Raw genomic sequence first — 22,697 nt, 5'->3', positions numbered from 1 at the left:
GGTGTATGAGGGATATGGTATGGCAGGGAATGCAAAGGGAATGAATTGTGGAAAGGCAGAATGGGTGAAACTTAATACTTTGAGGTGGTTTGGGCATGTGAAAAGAATGCAAGACTGGGAGTTTACAAGGAGAGTGCATGACAGTACAATTAAAGGGGTTGGTGTAAGACAAAGACCACCAGTAACATGGGCAAATAGGGTGGAGGAATAATGGAGGGAGAGAAATAGTGGAAGAATGCATGGAACGGTGTATGCGAGGGAGGCGTGTAAGGACAGGGATAAGCAGAGACTCTTTTGCCATGGCTACCCCTTGATGAGAGTTCCCGCAGGGAATGGGCATCAGAGATATAGATAGACAGACAAGACTGGATGTGGTTAGAGAACTTAACGAGTTTAGGAGCTGCCTGAGTTAGTTTAGTGGTATGGAAGGAGAGATAAGGGAGAGCAGTTCAGGGTAAAAGAGTTATTGGATCCCTTAACAGAATAAAGAAGGGCAGAGATGTAAGTATGAAAGTGAAGAGAGGATTAAGAGACAGCACAGTCCTCTCAACCCTGACCTATACAGCCAAAACATGGACATGGAAAGAGTCATAGAGGTCAAGAAACCAGACTGCGGAAATGGGGTAAGACTAGATGAAATGAAGAAAGAAATGAGAGTTGTATGAACAATGCAGAATGGCAGAGAATGCAAAGGGAATGAATTGTGAAAAGGTAGAGTGGGTGACACATAATACTTTGAGTATGTTTGGGTACGTGGAAAGAATGCAAAATGAGGAATTTACAAGGAGAGTGCATGACAGTACAATTAAAGGGGTTAGTGTGAGAGGAAGACCTCTTGTGAAATGGAGAAACAGAGTGGAAGAATGCTGGAGGGAGGGAAATAGTAGAAGAATGCATGGAATAAAGTATGTGAGAGAGGCACATACGGACTCTGTGGTGTAGTGGTTAGCGTTCCTGACCGTGACGCATTCATGGGCCACCCAGGGTCAAGCGCATAGGTTCGAATCCCGGTTGCAGTAGTTGGCCCAGTCCATCCAGCTATTCATCCACCCCTTGGGGTTGGTTGATAAAATGGTTACCTGGCTCAGGCTACGGCATATGATACATCTGGGGTAAACCATGGAAAGGTCTGTGAGGCCTGGATGTGGATAGGGAGTTCTGGTTTTGGTGAATTGCACATGACAGACAGAGACTGAATGTGAACGAATGCGGCCTTTTTTTGTCTGTTTTCCTGGTACTACCTCACTGACATAGGAAACGACAATCAAGTACAATAGAGTGAATTGGAACAATGTGGTATACCGGGGTCAACGTGCTGTCAATGGACTGAATCAGGGCATGTGAAGTGTCTGGGGTAAACCATGGAAAGGTCTGTGGGGCCTGGATGTGGACAGGGAGTTGTGGTTTCGGTGCATTACACATGACAGCTGGAGACTGAGTGAGAGCACATGTGGCCTTTTTTTGTCTGTTCTCCTGGCACTACATCACTGAAGCTGGGTGTAGTGAAGCTGTTTTCCGGTGGGGTGGGGTAGTGACAGGAGAGGATGAAGGCAAGCAAGTGTGAATATGTACATGTCTATGTATGTATATGTATGCATATGTGTATGTATATGTATGTATATGTTGATATGTATATGTATGTATATGTGCGTATGTAGGCAATTATGTGTATATAAGTTGATGGGCCATTCTTTGTCTGTTTCCTGGCGCTATCTCACAGACGCAAGAAACAGCAATTATGTATAATAATAAATAATTTTCATTTATTATATTTGATTGCCATTTCCTGTGTCAGTGAGGCAGCACAAGGAAACAAAGAATGGCCCATCCACTCATACACACACACACACACACATATATATATATATATATATATATATATATATATATATATATTTTTTTTTTTTTTTTTTTTTTTTTTTTTTTTTTTTAATACTTTGTCGCTGTCTCCCGCGTTTGCGAGGTAGCGCAAGGAAACAGACGAAAGAAATGGCCCAACCCCCCCCCCCCCATACACATGTATATACATACGTCCACACACGCAAATATACATACCTACACAGCCTTCCATGGTTTTCCCCAGACGCTTCACATGCCCTGATTCAATCCACTGCCAGCACGTTAACCCCGGTATACCACATCGCTCCAATTCACGCACATATACATACATATACACAGACATATACATATACATACATGTACATATTCATACTAGCTTGCCTTCATCCATTCCCAGTGCTACCCTGTCCCACTGGAAACAGCATCACTACCCCCTGCTTCATCGAGGTTGTGGCAGGAAAATGGGATGGCCTTGATTAGGGCTTCAATTGCCTGTGTCATCTCAGCTAAAAAAAAAAACTCCCTTGATGGGAGTTCCTGGACAGAACAGGTATTAGAGATATATATAGAACAGACATAGAGAACAGGATCTGGAATGGATAATGTTTGCAACAACAGTATCCATGGAAGCAAAGACAATGGGAATCATAAAACTTTTATGGCTTCTCAAAACCTACTCATTTAACCCATTCATCTTGGAATAAACTAAATACGCAGATACTGAAACAATGCATAAAATCCATCACTTCATTCAGAAATCCACTTCTGTTCTATTTTCATTCAACTTTTAACCTTCATTTGAATAAAACTATGCAATTCCTTAAGGATTGTTCTTTAATCTTTCATATGAAAATATGTACAATGTGCTATCTACTGACTGGTCAGTAGCATAAAAAAATAGTGGTAATTTAGGTTTGGAAGGAGTCATTCACCTATTTCAAATGCACACTAACTAGGGAAATAAAGATAATTAAACAATAAGTAAAATAAAAGATATATAAAGGCTTGGCTAATAAAAATTTATAATGTGTGCATTCTAACACCATTATTATCCCCTTCTTCCTCCTTCTCACTCATTAATTCATCACAGTTATCACATTCAGACTCATTCTCACTATCACAGAACACATCCTCATCACAAATGTCCCAATCAATATCACTAAATTCTAGATCACTTTCAGTATCTGCAAATTTTAATTGTTTCTACATAATTTTTTTGGTGCGGTATGATTATTGAGACATAAAATGCTTTGTGTAGAAAACATGGCAGCAAAAGAAAGACCACTAAAACTCCCCCTTTGTTCATGAGAACATTACATATCCTCATACCTGATAATTTAGCACACACTCCCTGTATCTGCTGATCTCATAATCCTCTGCTCCATAGTATTTCACAGTTTCAAAATTAAGAAGTGAGTCTACACCTCTAAATCGCTGCTCATTGTCAGCAAGATTCATCTGACGGCGATACTTTGTCCTCCACTCAGTCACTGCTATTGTGATACCTGAAATGATTCAATTATTTCAGAAAGGTGAGGAGCAAAAATATATTTGGGGCCTAAGTAGTAGACAAATTGGAATATTGTGTCCCTATGGTTGTACTTTGAATTAAGTTATGACTACAAAAGAGATGAGCTAATGTGATATGTTGCATGAGGTGTTTGTGCAGCAGATATGTAGTTGCAGTTGCATGATAATATTACAAAACTATGAAGGGAGTAAATGCACAACAGCCACTAGTGTAAACGAAGACTATCGAACTGCAAATAAAAACAAAGATGAGGCAACTACTTTGAGAGAATGTATAATACTAGTAAATGGTGAAAGAATGAATAAATAAGATACACATTCTCCAAAATTTGGTAAAGCTTCCTCATCACAATTATTCCACTGCACCTTATCAAAAATCATTCCTCTGGTCCCTTTATTCAATATATCTCTTCCTTTTCAAGGAATCTACTCATTTCTTCTGTGTTCAATCTTTCTTTTCTAGGACCTTCACCTAAAATACTGAAGTATGGTTTATATCTTCTTGACTAGCCTATCTACCATATATTCAGTGATCATAACACCTTAAAGAATTTCTGGTGAGTTATTAATCTATAAAGCTCCCAAGTTTCTACTTATTCAGACCAAGAGAAATTTGTTTCCTATCCATAAATCCATAAATCTCTCGACAACACTCTTTATTACCTCACATATCTCTTACCCTTTCATTACTTAATCAATCAAACCACCTCACACCACATATTGTCCTCAAACATCTCATTTTCAACACATCCACCCTCCTTCGCACAACCCTATCTATAGCCTACAACCATATAACATTGTTGGAACCACTATTCCTTCAAATATACCCATTTTTGCTTTCTGAGATAATGTTCTCGCCTTCCACACATTTCTCAATGCTCCCAGATTTCACCCCCTCCTCCACCTTGTGACCTACTTCCACTTCCATGATTTCATCCAGCTGCCAAATCCACTCCCAGATATCTAAAACACTTCTCTTCCTCCAGTTTTTCTCCATTCAAACTTACCTCCCAATTGACTTGTCCCTCAACCCTACTGTACCTAATAACCTTGCTCTTATTCACATTTACTCTCAGCTTTCTTCTTTCACACACTTTACCAAACTCAGTCACCAGCTTCGGCAGTTTCTCACCTGACTCAGCCACCAGTGCTGTTCATCAGCGAACAGCAACTGACTCACTTCCTAAGCCCTCTCATCCACAACAGACTGCATACTTGCCCCTCTCTCCAAAACTCTTGCATTCACCTCCCTAGCAACCCTATCCATAAACAAATTAAGCAACCATGGAGACGTCATACACCCCTGCTGCAGACCGACATTCACTGAGAACCAATCACTTTCCTCTCTTCCTACACATACACATGCCTTACATCATCGATAAAACTTTTCACTGCTTCTAGCAACTTGCCTCCCACACCATATACTTTTAATACCTTCCACAGAGCATCTCTATGAGCTCTATCATATGCCTTCCTCCAGATCCATAAATGCTACATACAAATCCTTCTGTTTTTCTAAGTATTTCTCACATACATTCTTCAAAGCAAACATCTGATCCACACATCCTCTACCACTTCTGAAACCACACTGCTCTTCCCCAATCTGATGCTCTGTACATGCCTTCACCCTCTCAATCAATACCCTCCCATATAATTTCCCAAGAATACTCAACAAACTTATACCTCTGTAATATGAACACCCACCTTTATCCCATTTGCCTTTGTACAATGGCACTATGCAAGCATCCCACCAATCCAAAGGCACCTCACCATGAGCCATACATACAATGAATATCCTCACCAACCAGTCAACAATACAGTCACCCCCCTTTTTTAATAAATTCCACTGCAATCCCATCCAAACCTGCAGCCTTGCTGGCTTTCATCTTCTGCAAAGCTTTCACTACCTCTTCTCTGTTTACCAAATCATTCTCCCTAACCCTTGCACACCACCTCGACCAAAACGCCCTATATCTGCCACTCTATCATCTAACACATTCAACAAACTACTACTTGTTTTTACCTCCCCATTAGCCTCCTTCACCGATGTTCCCATTTGTGCTCTTGTCTTACGTACTTTATTTATCTCTTTCCAAAATGTCTTTTTATTCTCCCTAAAACTTAATGATATTCTCTCACACCAGCTCCCATTTGCCCTCTTTTTCACCTCTTGCACCTTTCTCTTGACCTCCTGCCTTTTTCTTTTATACATTTCCCACTCATTTGCACTATTTCCCTGCAAAAATCGTCCAAATGCCTCTCTCTTCTCTTTCACTAATAATCTTATTTCTTCATCCCACCACTCACTACCCTTTCTAATCTGTCCACCTCCCACACTTCTCATGCAACAAGCATCTTTTGCGCAAGCCATCACTGCTTCCCTAAATACATCCCATTCCTCCCCCACTCCCCTTACATCCTTTGCTCTCACCTTTTTCCATTCTGCACTCAGTCTCTCCTGGTACTTCCTCACACAAGTCTCCTTCCTAAGCTCACTTACTCTCACCACTTTCTTCACCCCAACATTCTCTCTTCTTTTCTAAAAACCTCTACAAATCTTCACCTTCGCCTCCACAAGACAATGATCAAACATCCCTTCAGTTGCACCTCTAAGCACATTAACATCCAAAAGTCTCTCTTTCATGCGCCTATCAATTAACACGTAATCCAATAACGCTCTCTGGCCATCTCTCTTACTTACAAACATATACTTATGTATATCTCTCTTTTTAAACCAGGTATTCCCAATCACCAGTCCTTTTCCAGCACACAAATCTACAAGCTCTTCACCATTTCCATTTACAACACTGAACACCCCATGTACACCAATACTTCCCTCAACTGCCACATTACTCACCTTTGCATTCAAATCACCCATCACTGTAACCCAGTCTCGTGCATCCAAATTGCTAACACACTCACTCAGCTGCTCCTAAAACACTTGCCTCTCATGATCTTTCTTCTCATGCTCAGGTGCATTAGGCCCCAGTAATCACACGTCTCTCTCCATCCACTTTCAGTTTTAACCATATCAATCTAGAGTTTACTTTCTTACACTCTATCACATACTCCCACCATTCCTGTTTCAGGAGTAGTACTATTCCTTCCTTTGCTCTTGTCCTCTCACCAACCCCTGACTTTACTCCCAAAACATTCCCAAACCACTCTTCCCCTTTACCCTTGAGCTTCGTTTCACTTAGAGCCAAAACATCCAGGTTCCTTTCCTCAAACATACTACCTATCCCTCATTTCTTCTCATCTTGGTTATATCCACACACATTTAGACACCCCAATCTGAGCCTTCGAGAAGGATGAGCACTCCTCGCGTGACTCCTTCTTCTGTTTCCCCTTTTAGAACGTCAAAATACAAGGAAGGGAGGGTTTCTAGCCCCCCACTCCTATCCCCTTTAGTTGCCTTCTACGACACGTGAGGAATGTGTGGGAAGTATGCGTGGGAAGTTTTCTGCCCTATCCCTGGGGATAGGGGAGAAAACTTTAGTATAAAGACTATTTCTCGTGATGAATACACATTTAGGATTAAAATATTCTTTATGCATCATTTATTTCATTCATTTATTATACTTTGTCACTGCCTCCCACATTAGCAAGGTAGTGCAAGGAAACAGACAAAAGAGTGGCCCAACCCACCCACATGCACATGTGTATGCATAAACGCCCACTCACGCACACATACATACCCATACATTTCAACATATACATACAATACATACACAGACATATACATTCAGACACATGTAAATATTCATACTTGCTGCCTTCATCCATTCCCGTCACCACCCTGCCACACATGAAATGGCACAACCCCCCCATGTGCATCAGAGGTAGTGCTGGGAAAAGACAACAAAGGCCAAATTTGTTCACACTCAGTCTCTAGCTGTCATGTGTAATGCACCGAAACGAAAGCTCCCTTTCCACATCCAGGCCCCACAAAACTTTCCATGGTTTACCCCAGATGCATCATATGCCCTGGTTCAATCCATTGACAGCATGTCGACCCCGGTATACCACATCGTTCCGATTCACTCTATTCCTTGCACGCCTTTCACCCTCCAGTATTCAGGCCTTGATCACTCAAAATCTTTTTCACTTCATCCTTCCACCTTCAATTTGGTTTCCCACTTCCTCATTCCCTCCATCTCTGACACATCTTTCCTCATTCATTCTCTCCATGTGACCAAACCACTTCAATACACCCTCCTCTGCTCTCTCAACCACACTTTTTTTTATTACCACACACCTCTCTCACCCTCTCATTACTTACTCGATCAAACCACTTCACACCACATATTGTCCTCAAACATCTCATTTCCAACACATCCACCCTCCTCCGCACAACCGTCTCTATAACCCATGCCTCGCAAACATAAAACATTATTGGAATCACTATTCCTTTAAACATACCCATTTTTGCTCTCCGAGATATCATTCTCGCCTTCCATACATTCCTTAATGCTCCCAGAAACTTCGTCCCCTTCCCCATCCTGTGACTCACTTCTGCTTCCATGGTTTCATCCCCTGCTAAATCCACTCCCAGATATCTAAAACACTTCACTAGGCATCATTATGGCCTTATAATAAACCATTACATTATAAAAATATATTCTCAGTACTCTCCTCGTCTGTGTTAGGTATGTGTCGGCTATAGGAAGCATTATGAGATATTTTCTGTAATTATTTCAAGTTTAGAAGTGTTTCATTATGTTATGTAATTTTTTGTTATTTAGCTAAGGAAAATTAAATTGCTTGAAACCCTCAGTATAAGGACTATTTCTAAGGCTGAAAACAAATCTCATGTTGAGGTATTTTCTGGAGCCATTAACATCTGTAATTACATGATTATATCCTATAAACATTTTATCATTATTCCCTTCATATTCATTAGGTATCTGTCAACAATGGGAAGATTAATCATATATACATATTTCATGATTATTCATAGGTAGAACTGTCTTATTAAGTCATATGACAATTTTAAAACAAAAAGTTTTCAGGGGCAAAAAATATTTGGTACTTTTTGAAGAGTAATAGATTTCCTTGAAAACCTCAGTTTAAGGACCATTTCTTATCTTGAATATGATTCTGGGTGTCAAATATTGTTTGGGGATCATTAAGGCCTGAAACTGAATATTATACTTTAAAAATCTTTTGTCATAATTCACCTTGTCTTTATTGGGTATGTTTATTCTGGGGGAAGCTTTATGAGATACCTTCAGAGATTATTTCAAGTATAAATGCATCTCATCATGTTATATTACAATTTTCAAACAAAATCATTTTTAAGCTAAAAATACAACTACAATTCTTTGTTTTTTTTCTGAGGCAATAAATTTGGTTGATAGTCTCAGTATTGGGACTACTTTTCAAGATGAATATGAATCTAGGATTGAAATACTGTTTGGAGGTCATTAAGGCTTGCAATTATATGATTACATTTTGAAAATAATTTGGAAGTAAGGGGAGTGGGGGAGGAATGGGATGTATTTAGGAATCAGTGATGGATTGCGCAAAAGATGCTTGTGGCATGAGAAGAGTGGGAGGTGGGTTGATTAGAAAGGGTAGTGAGTGGTGGGATGAAGAAGTAAGAGTATTAGTGAAAGAGAAGAGAGAGGCATTTGGACGATTTTTGCAGGGAAAAAATGCAATTGAGTGGGAGACAGGAGGTCAAGAGAAAGGTGCAAGAGGTGAAAAAAAGGGCAAATGAGAGTTGGGGTGAGAGAGTATCATTAAATTTTAGGGAGAATAAAAAGATGTTCTGGAAGGAGGTAAATAAAGTGCGTAAGACAAGGGAGCAAATGGGAACTTCGGTGAAGGGCGCAAGTGGGGAGATGATAACAAATAGTGGTGATGTGAGAAGGAGATGGAGTGAGTATTTTGAAGGTTTGTTGAATGTGTTTGATGATAGAGTGGCAGATATAGGGTGTTTTGGTCGAGGTGGTGTGCAAAGTGAGAGGGTTAGGGAAAATGATTTGGTAAACAGAGAAGAGGTAGTGAAAGCTTTGCGGAAGATGAAAGCCGGCAAGGCAGCAGGTTTGGATGGTATTGCAGTGGAATTTATTAAAAAAGGGGGTGACTGTATTGTTGACTGGTTGGTAAGGTTATTTAATGTATGTATGACTCATGGTGAGGTGCCTGAGGATTGGTGGAATGCGTGCATAGTGCCTTTGTACAAAGGCAAAGGGGATAAGAGTGAGTGCTCAAATTACAGAGGTATAAGTTTGTTGAGTATTCCTGGTAAATTATATGGGAGGGTATTGATTGAGAGGGTGAAGGCATGTACAGAGCATCAGATTGGGGAAGAGCAGTGTGGTTTCAGAAGTGGTAGAGGATGTGTGGATCAGGTGTTTGCTTTGAAGAATGTATGTGAGAAATACTTAGAAAAGCAAATGGATTTGTATGTAGCATTTATGGATCTGGAGAAGGCATATGACAGAGTTGATAGAGATGCTCTGTGGAAGGTATTAAGAATATATGGTGTGGGAGGAAAGTTGTTAGAAGCAGTGAAAAGTTTTTATCGAGGATGTAAGGCATGTGTACGTGTAGGAAGAGAGGAAAGTGATTGGTTCTCAGTGAATGTAGGTTTGCGGCAGGGGTGTGTGATGTCTCCATGGTTGTTTAATTTGTTTATGGATGGGGTTGTTAGGGAGGTAAATGCAAGAGTTTTGGAAAGAGGGGCAAGTATGAAGTCTGTTGGGGATGAGAGAGCTTGGGAAGTGAGTCAGTTGTTGTTCGCTGATGATACAGCGCTGGTGGCTGATTCATGTGAGAAACTGCAGAAGCTGGTGACTGAGTTTGGAAAAGTGTGTGGAAGAAGAAAGTTAAGAGTAAATGTGAATAAGAGCAAGGTTATTAGGTACAGTAGGGTTGAGGGTCAAGTCAATTGGGAGGTGAGTTTGAATGGAGACAAACTGGAGGAAGTGAAGTGTTTTAGATATCTGGGAGTGGATCTGGCAGCGGATGGAACCATGGAAGCGGTAGTGGATCATAGGGTGGGGGAGGGGGCGAAAATCCTGGGGGCCTTGAAGAATGTGTGGAAGTCGAGAACATTATCTCGGAAAGCAAAAATGGGTATGTTTGAAGGAATAGTGGTTCCAACAATGTTGTATGGTTGCGAGGCGTGGACTATGGATAGAGTTGTGCGCAGGAGGATGGATGTGCTGGAAATGAGATGTTTGAGGACAATGTGTGGTGTGAGGTGGTTTGATCGAGTGAGTAACGTAAGGGTAAGAGAGATGTGTGGAAATAAAAAGAGCGTGGTTGAGAGAGCAGAAGAGGGTGTTTTGAAGTGGTTTGGGCACATGGAGAGGATGAGTGAGGAAAGATTGACCAAGAGGATACATGTGTCGGAGGTGGAGGGAACAAGGAGAAGAGGGAGACCAAATTGGAGGTGGAAAGATGGAGTGAAAAAGATTTTGTGTGATCGGGGCCTGAGCATGCAGGAGGGTGAAAGGAGGGCAAGGAATAGAGTGAATTGGAGCGATGTGGTATACCGGGGTTGACGTGCTGTCAGTGGATTGAAGCAGGGCATGTGAAGCGTCTGGGGTAAACCTTGGAAAGCTGTGTAGGTATGTATATTTGCGTGTGTGGACGTATGTATATACATGTGTATGGGGGGGGGTTGGGCCATTTCTTTCGTCTGTTTCCTTGCGCTACCTCGCAAACGCGGGAGACAGCGACAAAGTATAAAAAAAAAAAAAAAAAAAAAAAAAAAAAATTGAAAATCTTTTCTCATCTATTGCCTCAACCTTACTGGGTATGTTTCTGCTATGTTCCATGTTTATTTCAAGTTTAGAAGCATTTCAATATGTTACATAACAATTCCCATGTTTTTTTGGATGAAAAAAATAACCCGAACTATTACCTGCAATTTTTTGGTATTCTTCTGAGAACAATGAATCTGCTTGAAAATAGGAAGGGGTGGAGAGAGAGAGAGAGAGAGAGAGAGAGAGAGAGAGAGAGAGAGAGAGAGAGAGAATATTCTACTTCTAAATTTCCTTCGAGTCATGGAATACACAAAAGGGACAAGCATAGGAGAGCTGGAACCCCCTCCCTCTTGTACTTCAATTTCTAAAAGATGGAACAGGAGTCAAACAAGAAGTGCTTCCCCTCTTCAAAGGCTCAAGCAGGGGTATCTGAATGTGTGTGGATGTAACCAAAATGAAATATAGTACAGGTACACCACTGATTTTCCGGCACTCTTGGTTCTAAAGCCTTGCCGGATTAACCATTTTGCCGAACCAACCGTGGTCACGTATAAAATAATTCATTAACACACCTCTAACCCACTAATTATAAATCTCCCAAGTGTCTAAAGTATAACATGCGTCTAAAGTATTCATCTGCATTATACACCTGCTCAGGACAGGTGCTCGTCAGCTACGAATTTTGCAAATTTGTCTACATACTCAGCAGCTCCTTCATGGTTTGCAGACTGCTTTTCTCTGCACACTTCATTCATGGAAATTCCATGATGCTTCTTGAATCTTTAAAGCCATCCGTCACTATAGCCATGCTCATGTAATTTCAGTTGTTTATGGAACAACTTAGCCTGGTCCATTATCATGCTACCAGACAAGTCCACTCCATCACACTGATGCTGTCAAAACCATTCCATCATCACTCGATTGTACTAAGAATCTCACAGAATTGTGGTATCACCACCAACAAGTGCAGCATAAAATGTAAATAAGCATGCCCTACACACAACGCCATCTTTGGCCGCCCAGTAAACTAGTATGGTGGCCGCGGTAATATCAAGTTCCCTCACCTAATTTTGTTTGGACTAAAGAAGGCGCTGAACCATCAGTTGTCGGAAATTTGGTGGTGTACCTGTAGTATGTCTGATGAACGGAACCTGGATGTTTTGGCTCTGACTGAAACAAAGTTCAAGAGTAAAGGAAAGAATGGTCTGAGACTGTCCAATGGGTAAAGTCAGGAGTTGGCATGAGGGCAAAAGCTAAGAAAGGGGTAACATCTACTGAAGCTGGATTCATAAGAACATGTGAAAGAGTGAAAGGAGCGCGTTTCTGAGTGATGTGGGCAAAAACATAAAAGCTTTCTCCAAGTCCATAAATGCCACATACAAGTATTTCTAACACATACAGTCCTTAAAGCAAACACCTGATCCACACTGCTCTTTCTTAATCTGATATTCTGTACATACTTTCACCCTCTGCATGAATAACCTCCCATACAACTTACCTGATATAATCAACAAACTTACACTTATGTAGTCTGAACACTAATCCTTATCCCCCTTGTCTTTATACAAAGGCACTATACATGCATTCCTTCAATCCTCAGGCACCTCACACAATCGCTGCTAACAGTGAAAATCCTTACCAACCAATTAACAACACAGTCACCCCCTTTCATAATAAATTTGACTGCAGTACCATCCAATGCAGTTGCCTTGCCACATTTCATCTTATGAAAGACCTTCACCATCTCTTCTCTCTTCACCAAATCACTCTCTCATTTTGCATACCAACCTGACCCAAACATCCTACATTTGCAACTCTGTCATCAAACACATTCAAAGGTCCTTCAAAATACTTACTCCATCTCCTGTAGACCCCTTTCACTAATGTTCCCATTTGTTCTCTTCTTTTTCACACCTTATCTACTTCCTCCCAAAACATCATCTTAACCTCCCTAAAGTTTACTCACCCTAACTAACATGCCCGGCTTTTCCACCTCTGCACTTTCCTCTTGACCTAATAATTTCTCTTATACATTCCCTAATCATTTGTACTCCTTCCCTGCAAGTACTACCCAAATGCCTCTCATATCTCTTTCAGTAGCAACTTTTCTTCATTCCACCACTCACTACCCTTTCTAATACGTCCATCTCCCACCTTTTGCATGCCTCATACATCTCTTGCACATACTAACACCTCTCAATCCTCTCCCACTCCCCTTGCTTCATTTAGTGTCACCTTTTACCATTCTAGACTCAATCTATCTGGATATTTCTTCACACAAGTCACTCTTCCAAGCTCACTTACTCTCAAAACTCTCTTCTCACCAACACCATTTCCTCTTTTCTGATAACCTCTACAAATCTTCGCTCTCACCTCCATAAGATAGTGATTAGACATCCCACCAGTTGCCCCTCTCAGTACATTTACATCGAAAAGTCTCTCTTTTACACACTTATCAATCAATATGTAATCCAATAATACTTGTTGACCATGTTTCATACTAACATATGTACACTTGTGTATGTCCATCTTCTTAAACCAGGTATTCCCAATCAACAGTTTTTTTCTGCTCACAACTTCACAAAGTGTTCACCAATTCTAATCATAACACTAAATACCCCATGCCCTTAACTACCTTCAACTACCACTTTACTCATCTTCTTATTCATATCACCCATTACTAATATCATGTCTCTTACATTAAAACTGCAGACATACACACTCAGCTGCTCTCAAAACATTTGCCTTTCAAAACCTTTCTTCTCATGGCCAAGTGTATAACCACCAATAATCAACCATTTCTTGCCATACGCTTTCCATTTTACCCTTATCAATATGCAGTTTACTTTCTTTCACTTTATCACACACTCCCACAACTTCTTCAGGAGAAGTGCTACTCCCTTAGTTCTTGTCCTCTCCCAACCCCTGACATTCCTCCTAAGACATTTCCACACTATTCTTCTCCTTTACCCTTGAGCTTTGTTTCACTCACAGCCAGAACACTCAGGTTTCTTTCCTCAAAAATAGAATCTATCTCTCCTCTTTTCCCATCTTGGTTACATCCATGCACGTTTATGCACCCAAACCTGAGCCTCTGAGGAGGATGAGCATTCCGTGTTTGGCTCCTTCTTCAGTTTCTTCTTTTAGAAATTGAAATACACAGAGATTTCTAGCTTCCTGCTTCTGCCCCCTTTAGAGATGCATGTGAAGAAATTCCAGGAAAGGGTGAGTGTAAAATGGCAAAAGGTGAGAGTACATGAAACAAGGTGAGTGGGTGAGGAATGGGAGACATTTAGGAATGCCTTGCTGGCATGTGCAAGAAGTTTGTGGAATGTGGAAGATGGGGGGCAGGCAGGTGAGAAAGGGTAATGAATGATGGGATGATGGAGTCAAACTGCTGGTGAAAAGGGAAGGAGAGGTGAATGGGCAGTACTTACTGGGAAGAGTGCAAATGATTGGAAGATGGACAAGTGAAAGCAGCAAAAAGTCAAGAAGAGGTTGAGGGGCTGAAAAAGAGGGCAAATGAGAATCGGGGGAGTGAGTATCAGTAATCTTCAAGAAGATTGAAAAGATGTTTGGCAAGAAGGTTAGTAGTATGAGGAAAAACTAGAAAACAAATAGGAACATAAGTGAAATGGTAAAATTGGGAAGTGGTAACAGGTTGTGATGAAATGAGGGAGAGACAGACTCAGTACTTTGAAGGCTGTTCAATATGTTTGATCATAAAGTGGCAGAAGTAGGGTGTTTATTCTGGGGAGGTATGCAAAGTGTAAGAGCCATGGAAAGTACAATGATGAAGAGAGAAGAGGAGGTGAAAGTCTTGCATAAGATGAAATGTGATAAGGTGACAGGAGTGGCTGGTCCTACAGCTGAACTTCTTATGAAAGGGGGTGACTGTGTTATTGAATGGTTAATCAAGATTTTTTATTCACGTATGGATCATGGTGAGGTGCCTGAGGACCGATGGAATGCATGTATAGTACCACAGTATAAAGGTAAACATGAGTGTTCAAACTACAAAGGTATTAGTTTGTTGAATGAACCTGGTAAGTTGTACGGGAGAGTGGTGATTGAGAGGGTGAAGGTACGTACAGATCATCAGATTCAGGAGGAACAATGTGGTTTCAGGAGTGGTACAGAAGTGTGACTCAGGTGTTTGCTTTAAAGAAAGAGTGTGATATATACTTAGAGCAATAGAAGGATTTGTATGTGCCATTTATGGATCTAAAGAAAGCATATTATAGGGTTGACAAAGGTGCCTTGTGATAGGTCTTATGAATATATGGCATAGAAGGAAAGTTACTAGAAGCAGTTAAAAATTTCTATAAAGAGAGTGCAGCACACATGTGAGTAGGCAGAGAGGAGAGGGAACGGCTCCAGATGAAGGTTAGTCTTCAGCAGCAGTGTGTTATGTCACCATGACTGTTTGATTTGTTTATGGAAGGAATGGTGAGGGAGGGAAATGCAAGCAAGGGTCTTGGAGAGAGGAGTGAGTACACAGCCTGTTGTGGGTGAGGGAGCTTGGGAAGTGAGTAAGTTATTGCTTGCTGATGTCATAGCACTGGTGGCAAATTTGAGTGGGAAGCTACATAAGTTGGCACCTGAACTTGGGAGAGCATATGAATAGAGGAAGTTGAGCATAAATGTGCATAAGAGCAAGTTCATATAGTTCTGCATGGTGGAGGGACAGGCTAGTTGGAGGTGTGACTTTGAAGGAAAAATATCAAGAAGAATTAGAGTGTTTTAGATATCTGGGAATGGACATGGCAGCAAATAGAACCATGGAAGCAGAAGTGAGTCATAGGGTGGGTGAGGGATTGATGGTTCTGAGAGCACTGAGGAATAATTGGACAAAGAGGTCACTATCAGGGAGGGTGAAAATAAGTATGTTTGATGGTAGAATAGTCCCAACAATGTTTTTGGAAGCAAGGAATGAACTATAGATGAGGATGTATTGTGAAGGGTGGATGTATTGGTAATGAAAGCACTGTTCTATTATAAGCATCAATGCCCATCTTGCCGTCATGCTGAAATTCCTGAGAAAGTGCTTGTAATGTGGGTTTGCATATTACTGAACAAATCCCACACCTGCTAAACTGCTTCCATCATTTGCTGTGTGCTGTACCATCCACCCTCTATAACCTATGGATGTACCAGTGAGCCTTCTTATTAACACTTCTAGCTACTTCAATCAAGTAAATAATGTGTGAGGACCGCAATTAAACTGACTCCATAGAACTACACGTACAGCTGCTCCTATCAGAATATGTAGACTTGCCCACAAACAGCTAAAACACTCTTGATTTTATTCTAACCAATATGGCTGACCAGTACCTACAATCCAAGCCAATGTCAACCATCATGGTCCAAACACATTGTTTTTATGGTCACCTGCCCTATTCGCAATCCAATACCATGGGTTGAATTTCAAAATATACAGGTTGGTTACATATTCTGCAATGCATCATCTGGACGGGAATTTTTCATATACCTGGATTTGAAGAGCTAAGTTTTCCTTAAAACTTACTCTTTCAACCTCCATGAAGGTCTGAAAACTCAAATCATATCCAGAAATTTGCTCACGTACTTTTCTTAAACAAATATCAATCATTTAATAGTTTTACTTACTTTCTGTATCATACTGAAAGTTAAAAATATAACTGAAGAAAAACAATCATCTGCTGTTGGTTCCAGTTCTACATCTATACCTACTTTGTAAACTAACCACATACGTTAGTTATATCATTCAAATTAACTGAAAAAATAGAATTTTGCAGTACTCAATTATAATTTCTCTTTCAAACTATGAACAACAAAAAAGTAAAAATGAAGGTAATCTTAGCCCAGATGATAAGGCTCACTGAATTATTTTGTATAAACAAACATAAAATGCAAGTACTTTATTCCTGAAAAAAAGATAATTCAGTTTATACTTAAGATGTTGCTGTTTACATCACATGTACAGAAGGATTTCATTTGCCTATAAAAAAAAGTGAAGCAACAAACAAATCATTGCACTTAAAATCAAGAGTGTAAAAAGAATATCAGTTGCCTAAGTTGGCTGAAAAAAGTTACCATTCTTAAAGCCATTTAACATTCTTCATGGATTCCCTACTTCTCTAAAAAAAATATATAATAACTTCAGAATATGTGAAATGTCTTTAACTGGAGCTACACATGCACATTGCCAGGTAATATGAAGTAAATCATTTGACAAAAGAGAATTATCTGCACATACCTAAATATGCAGCCATAGTCACGAAGACAATGATACCAAACCAAAAGTTGAAAGCTGCAGAAAAATAGATGACAGCAACAATGATATCTACCACTGTTGGCAGGATGCTGAAAAATGAGATTTTGATGAATTAGAAACACTTTCCCTCTCTGGGATAGTCTTGAGAGTAAAGCAAATGAGAGTCCTATGTTTCTTAATAGAGGGAATAAAGTGTCAATGTCCCTACCCTGAGCACCTTAGGCCCTCCTTCCACCTTTAATTGGGCCACATTGCAGTGAGCATCTCCAACTCTAAAGAGCTCCTCTTTACAGTAAGGATACATGGGCACTTCCATTATTGGTGGGCAACATACTAAATTCAATCCAATCCATAAAAGAAAACAAAGGGAAAGAAAATGAGAGAGATGAGAGGCAGGTGCACTGGGTATAAATCTGGAGGACCTCCCCAGGGACAGAAATATTTTTCATTCTTCAAAGTCTCATTTCTCTCTTAAAAGGATTGTCCAATGAACATATTAAATAAGAGCATAACCCAATTAGGATGAAGAAATCTCCTTTGCATAATCTTTAACAAAGATGATGAAGTGGAGTCTAAAATGTTCATTAGAACACTGTAAAGTGCCACTCACTGCATGTGTCATGTTCAGGGACAGTGTTCTTCTAATATATATTTTATTTATTTTGCTTTGTCGCTGTCTCCCGTGTTTGCAAGGTAGCGCAAGGAAACAGATGAAAGAAATGGCACAACCCACCCCCATACACAATGTACCCACACACACGCAAATATACATACCTATACATCTCAATGTACACATATATATACACACAGAGACACATACATATATACCCATGCACACAATTCACACTGTCTGCCTTTATTCATTCCCATCGCCACCTCGCCACACATAGAATACCATCCCCCTCCCCCCTCATGTGTGCGAGGTAGCACTAGGAAAAGACAACAAAGGCCCCATTCGTTCACACTCAGTCTCTAGCTGTCATGCAATAATGCCCGAAACCACAGCTCCCTTTCCACAATCAGGCCCCACACAACTTTCCATGGTTTACCCCAGACACTTCACATGCCCTGATTCAATCCACTGACAGCACGTCAACCCCGGTATACCACATCGATCCAATTCACTCTATTCCTTGCCCGCCTTTCACCCTCCTGCATGTTCAGGCCCCAATCACACAAAATCTTTTTCACTCCATCTTTCCACCTCCAATTTGGTCTCCCACTTCTCCTCGTTCCCTCCACCTCCGACACATATATCCTCTTGGTCAATCTTTCCTCACTCATTCTCTCCATGTGCCCAAACCATTTCAAAACACCCTCTTCTGCTCTCTCAACCACGCTCTTTTTATTTCCACACATCTCTCTTACCCTTACATTACTTACTCGATCACACCACCTCACACCACACATTGTCCTCAAACATCTCATTTCCAGCACATCCACCCTCCTGCGCACAACTATATCCATAGCCCACGCCTCGCAACCATACAACATTGTTGGAACCACTATTCCTCAAACATACCCATTTTTGCTTTCCGAGATAATGTTCTCGATTTCCACACATTCTTCAAGGCTCCCAGGATTTTCGCCCCCTCCCCCATCCTATGATTCACTTCTGCTTCCATGGTTCCATCCGCTGCCAGATCCACTCCCAGATATCTAAAACACTTTGCTTCCTCCAGTTTTTCTCCATTCAAACTTACCTCCCAATTGACTTGACCCTCAACCCTACTGTACCTAATAACCTTGCTCTTATTCACATTTACTCTTAACTCTCTTCTTTCACACACTTTACCAAACTCAGTCACCAGCTTCTGCAGTTTCTTAAATAAGCCATAAATTGTTTGATAATTACAAAAGGAAAAACCACCATAATATTAATCAAGAAAAATAGAAAAAAGTGAATAAGCTGACTCATCAAAACAAAATCTACAATTACAATATTTCAACAAATGACAGAAGTATCTATTGGTACACTAGTTCTCAATATATGACAGAGTGAATATTATAAAATCAGTGATAATAATTGAGCATCTCTGAAGCCCAGAAGTGCAAAGGAAGACTACACAAGTTTGACATCAAGCAAGTCAGCATATATGCATTGTGTGAAATGAATAAAGGTGAACGGTTGCTTGACACTATCTCACCTCCCAGTCTTGCCGTCATAAGCCTGGGTGGGGTTACTAGGGCTGATGAGTCCTGTGAACAAGGACCTGTTGGCCTCAAATGCTTTATGACTACCACAGGGGATGAACCTCCATGAATACATCTCATTTTTGGGTGTAGAGGATCTTTAACCCATCTGCTGAGCAAGTGCTCTGAGATGCTCATACGGCTTTATACAAAGGTCAGAAATACTTAATGATGGTTGATAAAATTTTGGGGGGTTATAAAAGACTTCCTATTTCTAGTTAAGGAATGAACACCTAATTGTGAATTAATAAACTAACTTACTTGAAGATAATATATGCAAGCAATGTATTACCTATTTTGTGTTAAGGAATGAAAGCCTAATTGTGAATTAATAAACTTTCAAACTTACTTGAAGACAATATATGCAAGCAGTGTATTGATCGAATTAGTGCCACGGTCCATTATTCGCAGCACTTCCCCAGTCTTTCGTCCTAAATGCCATCTCAGAGACAAGTTGTGCAGGTGGGAAAATAGTTGGACCTATTGTGAGAGATGACTTTTACTTAAGAGCAATGAACTGGAAAAGTAATTCAAATCCTAAGAAAAACTGATATGTTAGAATTCAATATCCAATTAAAAACACTATACCAATAACATATTGAATGAAGTCAAACTATAACTTACCTGAACCTCTCTGCTGGTGTACTGCTGCACTGATATCCATAAAAGTGAACGAAGGTTGTTGAGGAAACCCATCCCTCCTGTCCCTCCTCCTTGCAAGAATTTCAAGGTTACATAGATGAGAACATAATCCCAACAGAATGCTGGGTATCCACCACTGCCACCAAGACCATCCACTGAAACAAGAAAAATGTGCCAATCTGGAGTCCCAAGAATCTACTCGTGTATCAGCCTAGGCCCAATACTGATGGAACAAAGGCAAAATTAAAAATGACAAGGAAAATATAGAAATAAAAAAAACAAATTTTGTTAAACTAATGGAGTGCTTATAATTTCAGGAGCCTACTGAGAAAAATAATACACATATAAAGAATAGCAGTATTGGCTGAGTGATCTAATTACATAGAAATAACTTTTAAATATCTTCCCAGTCTCTCCATTCCTGTATTCATAAAAGTTTGCATATGCAGTGTTTCCCAATATTTCAATTACTGACTACTTTCACATTATGGGTCAAACATCAACCAATCTCTCTTGCAAATTCAGTCAAAAATTGTTGTAAGTTAATATGACTATCATATGTATGAGGGAATCAATAATTTCATATATCATAAAACATGAGGAAAAAACAAAGAAAGATGCAGAGTAATCAAAACTGAGTGAGTACCTTTACGAATAAGTGAAAGAAAACAGAAACAGGGGAAAGATTGGCATATAGGTCCTCCAGGATTGGGGGCTTGGGGGCCCACTTAACAGGAATAACAGCAGCATACGATGATTTCTATAAAATGGATGTTTATCACTTTTTTATTATACTTGATCACTGTTTCCCATGTCAGCAACGTAGTGCCAGGAAACAGATGAAGAAAGATCCATCCACTCTCTTACATATATGTATACACATTTTTTTTTTCATACTATTCGCCATTTCCTGCGATAGCGAGGTAGCGTCAAGAACAGAGGACTGGGCCTTTGAGGGAATACCCTCACCTGGCCCCCTTCTCTGTTCCTTCTTTTGGAAAATTAAAAGAAAAAAAAACGAGAGGGGAGGATTTCCAGCCCCCCGCTCCTTTCCCTTTTAGTTGCCTTCTACGACATGCAGGGAATACGTGGGAAGTATTCTTTCTCCCCTATCCCCAGGGATAAATGTATACAAATATACACACATAATGTACATAGACATACATAATGTAAATGTACATACACATACATACATACATACACATACATATATACACATGTACATATTCATACCGAACTCGCCTTTATCCATTTCCCAGTACCACAGGAAACAGCACTGCCACCCCCCTGAGACAGAGAGGAAGCACCAGGAAACATACTGAGAAAGGCCACATCCGCTAACATCCATTCTGTAGCTGTCATGTGTAATGCACCAAAACCACAGCTCTCTATCCACATCCAGGTCCCACTTATATTTCAAACAATTTCATCTATTAGTTTGGCAATATTTTCAAATTTCATCAGTAGTCTAGACCCTCAAAGGCCTGGGCCCTGGGGATTTTGCCCCAGGAACCCTGCCCTCTTGGTGGGTGTGCCTGTGACTAGTTTCATTACAACATGCAGGTTCATATGGGTGAGTGGAATGTGAGATGACTGAGTGATGAACGTAAGAGGATGGAGATTGAAAATTAGACATGTTAGGTTTGCACAAGTCAAACCTGAGAGGTAGTTGGATCTTTGAGTGAGATGGAGTGAAAAGTTTAAAAATCTGGCCTGCATGATGATCCACATGGTTATGCATGCTAGAATTCATCATTGTTAGTGAACTACAAGTAGTCTGAGATGAACAGATGAATTTTGTGCATCAACAAGCATAAGGTTGCAAATACTATTACAGACTTTAAGCATAAACATGTTCTTTCATAGGTACATGCATGGCAATACAGACATAAGGAAGACAGGGTAAACATGAGTGTGACTGATCTGCCTATGGTAACAAAATAAAGAAAAAAAAAGAATAAAACAGTGCATCATATACAATGCAGAAGTGGGTTGGGAGTGGGATTGTCAAATAATATCATACAATAGCCTTCTATTGCATATAAAGGACAGGAAATGTTAAGGAAAACAAGATAAGGATTAGAGTGGAATAGCTGGTGAATACCAGGTAAATACCTGTAGAATACTATGTGAAGTTTTCAGGTGGCCCTCATTCCCACAGCCGAGGATGGGCCCAAGCTACTGGACTAGGTAGTTAGTTGACCAAGCTGTTGAAAGGCACAGCCTACAAACTCACATAACTCCCACAGCCTAGCTGGTCTGGTACACTTTGTAGGTAGTGCCAGAAGAACAGTAAAAAAAAAAAAATAAAACCACATTCATTCACACTCAGTGTCTAGCTGGTTTCTGTGCATTACACATGACAACTAGAGACTGAGTGTGAACAAATGTGGCCACTTTTTTGTCTTCTTCCTGGTGCTACCTTACTGATGCTGAGGGTGGCAATGCTGTTTCCTGTGGGGTTGGGAGGTGCAGGGAATGGATGAAGGCAAGCAAGTGTGAATATGTACAAGTGT

At 40.3% G+C, this 22,697-nt stretch overlaps 1 protein-coding gene across 4 annotated transcripts in view; it reads right to left on the bottom strand.

The window, feature by feature from the left end:
- Hmt-1 (ABC transporter ATP-binding protein/permease Hmt-1) overlaps nucleotides 1-22,697 on the bottom strand; it is a 145,476-nt gene that overhangs the window by 50,925 nt on the left and 71,854 nt on the right. For all 4 annotated transcript variants that reach the window (XR_011713896.1, XM_071671788.1, XM_071671787.1 and 1 more), the window contains exons 6-9: nucleotides 20,164-20,336; nucleotides 19,889-20,019; nucleotides 17,329-17,435; nucleotides 3,169-3,344 (exon numbers count right to left, since the gene is read on the bottom strand). Coding sequence is in view for 3 of the 4 variants with exons in the window: in XM_071671788.1 (XP_071527889.1) it covers nucleotides 3,169-3,344; nucleotides 17,329-17,435; nucleotides 19,889-20,019; nucleotides 20,164-20,336 (587 nt within the window). In the remaining variant the exon portion in view is untranslated. The remainder of the gene's footprint in view (nucleotides 1-3,168; nucleotides 3,345-17,328; nucleotides 17,436-19,888; nucleotides 20,020-20,163; nucleotides 20,337-22,697) is intronic.

Source organism: Panulirus ornatus, chromosome 17 (assembly GCF_036320965.1).
Source record: "Panulirus ornatus isolate Po-2019 chromosome 17, ASM3632096v1, whole genome shotgun sequence".
In the NCBI taxonomy this organism is placed as follows: domain Eukaryota; kingdom Metazoa; phylum Arthropoda; class Malacostraca; order Decapoda; family Palinuridae; genus Panulirus; species Panulirus ornatus.
The sequence above is the reverse complement of the archived record's forward strand: the minus strand, read 5'-3'. Positions and strand labels throughout refer to the sequence as shown.